Below are 9,158 nucleotides of genomic sequence, written 5' to 3' on the forward strand. Positions count from 1 at the left end.
TATGCAACATTCTATCACTGTGAATTTAATTTAGCTTTTCTCATACCAGTATCAGAAACAGACTTTGACATCACTTTAGATTAAGTGTCCCTAATACGCTGTACTTACCATGTTATAATTAAGTACTCCATTGTAATTGTCATTCCCCAATTTTTATAAATGCATATGTATATAAATTGACATGTTTCCTGTTACAATGAATACAAGCCATAATGAAAAACTGCAGTTTTAGCAAGTTTCACACATGCAGAACAATCAGCAAGTCTTATAATCAACACTATTTTGCCCCTAAATAAATGATTCATGTGTTTACCAAGGTCACCAAGGCACAAAGTTTGTCAGCCTCATCTTGGAATCACAGGTGACGTGCATTAATGGAATATCACTGTTTATGGTTAACAAAAGCAACATCATTCTTGCTAGGTGCCCTCATTGCACTAAGACTGCAGCCAATTGGCACAATTATGTTAGGAAAACTGGACACTGTAATATATTTCCTTTTTATGTTGATATGTACAACCACACCACACCATACAGAAACAGAATGTAGCACCTTGTCAGTCATTTGTGGCTTCCAGCACAGTGAGTATGATGGAGCTGAAGCTTGGCTGAGATATTCCTGACCTGTCAGCCAGCTTCATCTGGTATGTGCCTGTTGCCAGATCACCAGCCACTGTTAAAACCTGCATATAAACAGGTATAGTTTAATTTTGGACAGTCTGTCTTTTTAATGCCAGGGCCTACTGAGCACACAGTGTAGTTCTAACAGAATGGCCCTTCAAAGGTCTAGTTCATGGGTCAATGACCATTATGGGCAAAAAAAAAAACAAAAAACTGACAGTTTCCTAAAAGGTTCATTCCCTTCATGCAGTATATGACTGTTTGTATACTCTTCAACCCGTGCCAAACAAGCCATGTTGTGTCAAATCATTAGACTTTGAATAGGCTATAGGGAATGATATGTATAGTTTTCTGTATGCAGGGAGTGAATTACACCTGTGTTTTTACTGTGCTTTGGTTACTAATTCTGAGAAATGACAAAAGGTAGCCAATATAAACTGATAAGAAAAAAAAATGTTCTTCAGTGCAAATGCACAGCATTGGTCTACTTAAAGGGGTACTAAAATTGAACCTCTACATTACAATCATCCCTTTTTAAGTGTAACATGTTTGTCACATCAACATACATTATAATAACGGCTCAGTGATATCAATTATTATACATGTGAGCTATCATTTGGTTTGGCTGCTTTTCCCTACCTAATCAAGGGTGTTGTCATTTCCCAGTTTTCTTGAAATTTTGCTATGGTAAAGTTATATGCAAGCTTTTTTGTGAAATTTTCTCTTATAAATGCCAAAGTCTGCGAGAAAAGCCGTGTAAGCACATTGAGCATCTTGTGTGTGTATGTGAGTTTTATAAATCTGACACCTGAAATGGCAGAGTAAAGATTTCATATCAATTGAGAATTGTGGCTAAACATGAAAAAGGGCATTTACTCATAATCCCCAGACAACCTACCAGAACTTGAGCAGTTTTGCAAAGGAGAATGGGAAAAAGTTACAGGTCCAGATGTACAAAGCTGATAAGAGACCCATGCACACAGACACAAGACTGTCATGGCTGCCAAAGGTGCATCTACTAAATACTGAATTCAAGGGGGTGAATTCCTAGGCAAACAATTGTTCTGTGTTTTATGTCTGCAATTAATTTAGACCACTTTGCAGAGTTTTCACTTTGATATTGAAAAGTCTTTTCTGTTGATCGGTCAAAAAAGTCAAATTAATTCACTGATTCAATGTTGTATAACCATAAGATGTGAAAACATCTAAGAAACTGAATATATTTTATAGGTACTGTACATGTTGCATTTTATGCAAGTTGTTTTCTACGTTATTTGCATTGTAATTGTGTTACTGTTACTACAATGCAATAAATAATTCCTTTGCTACTATGTACTTAACAAGACAAAAAAAAAGTTAACCCGAATATTGTTTTAAGATCTAATTAAAAACTGAACAAAGGGTCTGATTTGATTGTCTTGATTTTAACAATAGATGAAAAGTCAGTTACATAGTATAAGTTCATTTTTGGCACCCAATGTGTCTAATTGCTTTGACTTTATTTAAAAAAAAAAAAATATGGTATAAGAAAAGTGCCCACTTGGGCATTTTATGAAAAGCACCCCTTTAATTTTGAAAGTTGTTTTAAGAGCCTTTTTAATACCTGACATACAAATTATAGTACTGAGATCGAATATGGCAATGCATTTGAAAGATACACATTTAAAACTGTCATAAAGTCCAAACATGCTAACTACCATATGTGTTAAGACTGTGTTTGACAACACTAGATCACAGGAACTTAAGTACCATAATTTAAGAGAGAAAAAAAAAAAAAAAAAAGTAATGAGAAACTGTGGCCATTTTCAAACTCTTTTCCCACAGTGACAGAACCTCTGCCTTTCTCAGAGTCACTTTTGCTACATCTCCTACTTCCACACAGTGTGACCCACAAAATGAATTCTCATCATGTCTTTGTGTATAAACTTGGGACGCTCAGACAGAGGAATCAGATCTTCAATTTGAGACTCTTCAGAGTGACTGACAGTTATGGTCTTCACATCACATACTGTCCAAACACTGCTGTGGAATTTCTGAAGCAGGACAAGCAACTTGTGCTCATGGATCAATGGATCCAGACTACAGTTGCTCACAGAACATTTCAGAACAGCTTTATTGTCATCTTTAACAACACGCTCAGTAAAGATAGGGTTATAGTGATGATAACCATGTACATAAACAGTTTGCTGTTGTTCCTGAACAGTGATTCTCTCTCCTATTGGATAGAAAGTAATACTCCATCTGGTCTGCTGTTGGAGAAACTTGGTTGTGAACTGCAGCTGAACAGACTGTTTTGTCAGACTGTTATACCCGGATATTTCAAGTGGACTTCCATTGTTGCTGGCCAGGTAATGTCTCATATAAAACTGATCTGATGCAACATCATAACGTTTCTTAAGTGTCTCAAAAGGAACACAGTTGGCTTCAAACACAATCATAATGCGTAACTGTATTTTTGATTGAATCCCTGGATCCAGTTTTGTGGAATCCATAAACTGAAACAATTCAACAGGGTGAATCATTGGAAACCGTATCTTTTGTAAAACCTCATCTGCTAGGTCAGGGTACCACTCAATCCAGCATACAACAGCCTTGAAAAGAGAGAATTCACTTTCCACCACAAGATCAGATCTCTCCAAAAGTTCAATAAGGTGATCAAATTCAATGGATGTCCACTCAGGGGCGTCTATGACCAGGTCCATATTCCAAGCTATGAACTGGTCACATGCTTCTTTGAGGTGTTTTAGGTCAGTGAGTTTGGCATATCTCCTCCATGACACAGCATGATTAAACTGGCTCAAGGCAGCTACATTTTTAAACATGAACTTCTCACAGCTCTGTTTCAATTCTGGCACATCATACTTATCAGCTAGAATGTGGAACGGAAGAACACTGTCAGTACTAATTTCCACAAAGCCAGTGTAGAAGTACTTTAGAAAGTGTTCTAGATAGGGCAAACACTGCTCCTCCTCAGTAAGTGAGATGGTTTTCAGTTTTGAGTCTGTCCAGTGAATGCTGGACAGCATAGTGTGAAAAACACTGCTCTGAGTAACCAGCATGAATTTATGGACTTTAAAGTTGAGAGTTTCATTGATGACAATTTCTACATCGCTGAAATCTTCTTTATTGAACTGCTGTGAAAGAAGTCCAATAAGATACTGCTGATGATTCAACATCTTAGATGGCACAGTAGGAAATGATGCCTAGAGGAAGAAAAAAGAAATTTTAGTTAAATTCTGTACCAACTTCTAAAAATTACTGACAAAACAAAATAAACAAATGTAACATGATCAAGTGGCCCCTCAAAGTGGAATGCTTCAAGCAGGATCTAACAAGTTTTTCAGCTATCAAGGCCACACTGCAATGATTACGGATTTCACAGTCATTTAACTTATTTACCTAAGTGGATCATGCTTTGTGGGAATCTCTACTTAGCCACATCCATTTCAGTCAGTACTGTTTCTAATACGGAATAGGTAAGGAGGCTACTTCACAGAACCAGTGTCCTGGGTTTGAATCTTTAACCTGGTTATTGTCAACATGGAGTCTGCACATTCTCCCTGTGTCTATATGGAGTTTCCCTTCTGCACTCCTGTTTTTCTAGCATATTCTCAAAGCCATGCATGTTAAGTTGCCAAATTGTCCCGTTTTAGTGTTGGTGTGTGTGTGTTTATGAGTCCTGATACAGACTGTCATTTCATCTAGAGCGATCTCCTACCTTGCTGCCAGGACATGCTCCAGCACACGTGACCCTGAATTGGATTATTTAGATTTGAGAATGCTAAGTTATAACTCTAGTGGTCCACTCAGTACATGCAACTTATTTTTCACCCAAAAGAACCCATTATTAATTAATTAATTAATTAATTAATTAATTATTAAGCCCTGTACATCTATGGAGTTTGTATGTTCTCCCTGTGGCTGTGTAGGTTTTCTTCTCACATCCCAAAATATGCATGTTCAATTAAATTTGATACTTCTGACAACTCTGATCAGCCCTTTGATAGCTGTTTACCCATGAACAAGATTAAAGTCCAGGTTCTTGATATTCCTGCCCATGCATCAACTTGCCAACAAATTGACTGTGTGCCATTTATGAATTTACACAATTTGGCTTCACCAATGGCACTTATTCACATGTCCACAGGCTAAACAAATTCTTGAAACTCTCCCTCTTTACCTTTCTTCCAAACCCCATTCCCACCAAACCTTCCTGTAATTCCACCTGCAATACTACCTTGCTATTTGCACCATCATAAGCTCAATAGGCTTCTTTTATAGTAGGGCACTTTAAGCCAAATACGAGAGTTAAACACAGAGCAATTCACAGAATCGGTGCAAGGATGAATCAATCAATGTGAAATCAACAGAGGCCTCCAGATTGACCATCTCTGACTTGCTTCATACTTTATGGGAAATAATGCTGTTGTGTCCAATAATTTGTTTGCCAAATGTAGGCTTGTATCTCCATTAGTTTTTGAAATATTAAGACTTTAAAATGGGGATGTGGCCCTGATTTCACTGCAGAAAAATTACAGTTCTCCAGAAGTCATAACTTTTGAATTGTTAATGCTAGATGCATTAATATTCAGAGGTTGTTCTTTAGCAGTCTTTAGTTTTGAAATTAGTTGCCCCAGAGGTGCACCTCTGCCAATTTATGGCTTTCTGAAAATTGTGTAAAAAAATCTTTTGTGCTATAGAGCAACTTTGGCCCTCTATACAATGCACTCCACTATTATTGGCACCCTTTGAAAAAAAATCACTTAGCACATATACATCATAATAAGGTTCAAACATTAATGGTAATAATGCTGTCAAACAATTTACAAGCAATGCTTTCTGAAGGTTCGGTGTAAACAGTTGGAATGAAAGTATATCACATTAGTAAAACCTGGTGCTTTTAAAGGCTCCATGTTAAAGGATGGAATGTGACTGTACTGTCGAGGACAGAATGCAAGTGCATCATTAAGGACGCCTCAACATTGGATTGTTACAGAAGGAGCTGCAAAGCCAAGACACTGACAGTTACTAATCTCCAGAATGATACTCACAGAAAAGAGATAACTACAATATATGATTTGATGTAGCAGAATGAAAGCACGAATAAGCTAATAATTTACATAAGCTCCATAGCACCCAGACTTTGGAATGATATCCCGAAATTAATTAGATCAGCTGACTCCATCTATTCTTTAAAAAAACAACTTAAAACTCATCTATTTAGGAAGGCTTTTAACTTAACATTCTGCCCTTTCTTTCAGTTTACCTCTCTGTCCAAGTGCTCACGATAATTTGTGTGTCTGTTATATCACAAATTAGGTTATTTGTTAAGTTTTTCTTTTAGTATTGAATTTGGTATTTTACTCTGGTTTATTGTCCTTTATTCTGTTTAATACTGTGTTATCTGTTTCATTGTTCTATTCAGGAAAATATTTGTATCCAATGTCTAAGACTCTGTGAAGTGCCTTGAGCATGGGAAAGGCGCTATATAAATAAAATGTATTATTATTATTGTATGGCTGGCTGTAAATAAGTAATTGGGCTATGCAAAAACCTGAAGCCCTCCTGGACTGAACTTAAGGACTTCTATACTAAAGTAACAACTTATACTTCAGTGGTGTTCCATCTTGCTTTGCTTGTTGTGATTGCCCCCTCTCTTCAGTTTAGTTCAGTAATTTGATGAACTCAGTTCCTCTCCAGTCAAGTGGTTTACTGGTCACTACGTTGGTCTCTCTTTTACATTCACTTTGATTTCAACCTGTAGAGAGCTTGGATGTCAAACACAGTTCATGGAGGGCCACTTTCTTCAATTACAACCAATTTCAACCAATTACAAATGATGAAACACACCATGTTGCCTTAATTTGAACTGACTTTTTAAACTTTTTCTTTAACAACAAACCAAACAATAATTAGACATACAGCAAGCCAAAAGATGACCAGGATACCTTAAATCCCACTTGCCACTATGTCTTCATACAATATCTGTTTTAATAAAATACCTGACAAGAAAAAAAAATGAAGGTCTGCTCATTTGCACAAACATTTGGATGGTGATTTTAGAAAAAGTAAAATCAGTTTTAGAAATTACTGGTGTGGTAGAATGACCGCATTAGCCAGCCATATAATTAAATGGCAGGCTTCATCTATCCTCCGAACCTACTTTGGCCTTAGCAGGGTCAAGGGAAAGCTGGAGCCTATTCCATGAAACACAGGTTTTTATTATTGAAAATGGTGGCCCTTGAGTACTTTAAGACGCTTGAGTTAGCTGGTCATTTGTGGGCTTACTTTGTTTCACCTTATTGCATGGCTTCTGGTTAAGGCAAAACAAATAGGCAAGTCAACCATAAATAAGGCAAAAGAATTATGATAAATTAGCAGTACTAACGGATTACTAATTAAGAAAGTGGCAGTAACAAAAACTTGCAGCCACAGTGGCCATCCAGGATCTAAGTTTGACACCTCTGCTGTAGAATCTACCTGTGGCCATTGTAATCCTTTAATTCCACACAGCTGGTGACATGTGCCACTTCTGCTTCTGACTGCTGTTACACTATCTGCAGGCCCAATATTATTCAAAAATTCAAAAAGCCATCTTGAACTTTTTGTAAAATGTCTCTATTTATTAAATGCCCCTAAATTTCTGTTAATGGGTAGAATTCAAAAAGATATACAAAAAACAAAGTTCTGAAGATGTACAAATTGGACAAGAAAATACCATATAACATTGGTTCCAATATTTCCAGCATCAGTCTCTAACTAGGATTAGGTTTCTCAGTACTTTGCCTCTAACATGTTTCAGTAGATCAATTAATAAGTTGTAACTAGTTCTAACATGCACAACATTAGATTAAAATGATATTGCAATAAATAACCACAGAAAATATTTTTAAACAGGGACAATATACTGTAACTCATAAACCATGAATATCAGGAAGTGTTTAAATGAATCTCTTGTATTTCGGACTCTTCTAGTCTGTACCGTTTTTATAAATGATAATACATTTAATTGTAATTAGACTTTGTAAAACATTAAACCATAAATTTTAAAAATCTTTTCTTACCATATGGACAATTAATTCCATAATACAAATCCACCACGAAGTTTGCCTGCTTTCACTTACTGGTTCCAGAAAGGTTGTCGACTGACTCCGCCTCTGCCAGCAACCGAAACGAAACTGCTCAATTACCTGGTACGATTAGGGCACGTGCCATGAAAGTGCACCACACTTGTTTCTCTGCCAGGGGGTTTGTTAACTCTTAAAACAAGTAAGCTCCTTCCTTTGTCATAATAATTCAACGAATTTTCCTCCCAGGGGTGGGGCTATGCTGGTGTGTCCCGCGATTCCTGTATTTCCGCTCTGTGGGTTTGGCCTTTACAAGACGGGTCTTGTCCCGCCCACTTTGTGTCTTGAATGGATGTGATTGGCTTAGAAAATTAAGCGCGCTGTGCGAAGGTTGTGAGGAGCTGACGCAGTGTGGAAGTCACCAATTTGGGGAGCGCACCTCCGCTATGGGCCTTTTATTACGGTCTTCGTGGGTGTTCCTTCTGTTTGGTCACCTTTAATTATGATAAAACATAATTGCATCGGGCGCCAGTATATATTTAATTTAGCTCATTTTAATGGAAACATACGTACCTGTAGCTGTAGCTTGTCTAGCTGAGGGTGTGCTCATATTTCCATTCTTTGGAAACTTTGAGGGCTAGTTAAAGCAAACAGTCTCAAAGCTTCATAAACTGTCTGACAAAATGAACAACTGGTAAATTGCTTACGTTCGGTGCTGCAGTACTTTTTGCTATTTTGCCCTATAAAGCATTAGCCACTTTCTAACCTCAGCTAGTGTAGGTTAAAAGGCAGGAACAAACCCTGGACAGGGTACTAGTCCATCACAGGGCAAACACACACATGAACACACACACACACACACACACATACATACACACACAAGCCAATTTAGCATTGATAGATAGATAGATAGATAGATACTTTATTAATCCCAATGGGAAATTGCCACCTTACCAAACAGGCATGTGTTTGGTCAGCGGGAGGAAACCTACACAGACATAGGGAGAACATGCAAACTCCACACAAGGAGGACACAGGATACAAACCCAGGTCTCCTTACTGTGAGGCAGCAGCACTAAAGTAGTAGTGGTTACTTTAACTGGGGTTGGATTATGGGAAAATTTTGAAAGGGAAGAAGGGACTTAGGTTTGTCAGTTGGATGAATCAGCTAACATGCATCAGCTAATGGATACTGTTTTTCATCCAAATAGGTTTGCTTACTTACAACTTGCATGGGTTTGGCGCTTTTGTATTTTTAAATCTTAAGTACACATTCTGCTCCAGTCCTCTGTAAAGAATGCTTTGTAAGAACAGATTGAATTAAAGTCAAATGCAGATTGGGTATAAAAGCCACTAAAGATGAAAGTTCAAGTTTATTCCATTATCAGATTTTTGGCAACAGTGAAGAATGAATGAGGTACTTGGCTTAAAAGAACATGCCGAAAGCAGGGTACCACTCAGGTAGTAGAG

The 9,158-nt window shown here is 37.4% G+C and overlaps 1 protein-coding gene across 1 annotated transcript; it reads right to left on the minus strand.

Moving 5' to 3' along the window:
- Window positions 1-1,934: 1,934 nt before the first annotated feature.
- On the minus strand, window positions 1,935-8,391 carry LOC114648987 (BTB/POZ domain-containing protein 17-like). The gene is made up of 2 exons (XM_028798365.2): window positions 7,686-8,391; window positions 1,935-3,824 (listed from the first exon to the last, which is right to left on the minus strand). Exons 1-2 carry the CDS (start codon window positions 7,704-7,706, stop codon window positions 2,490-2,492), a joined length of 1,356 nt encoding a protein of 451 aa, XP_028654198.1. The 5' UTR covers window positions 7,707-8,391; the 3' UTR covers window positions 1,935-2,489.
- Window positions 8,392-9,158: the final 767 nt, after the last annotated feature.

Source organism: Erpetoichthys calabaricus, chromosome 3 (genome assembly GCF_900747795.2).
Source record: "Erpetoichthys calabaricus chromosome 3, fErpCal1.3, whole genome shotgun sequence".
In the NCBI taxonomy this organism is placed as follows: Eukaryota; Metazoa; Chordata; class Cladistia; order Polypteriformes; family Polypteridae; genus Erpetoichthys; species Erpetoichthys calabaricus.

What these genes read in the sequence shown, in the direction of transcription:
- LOC114648987 (XM_028798365.2), bottom strand. Translation starts at nt 7,706, where the DNA reads ATGGAATTAATTGTCCATATG. An exon ending in TGGAATTAATTGTCCATATG is followed by an intron (nt 3,825 to 7,685) that starts GTAAGAAAAGAT and finishes TTCTTCCTCTAG; the next exon opens with GCATCATTTCCTACTGTGCC.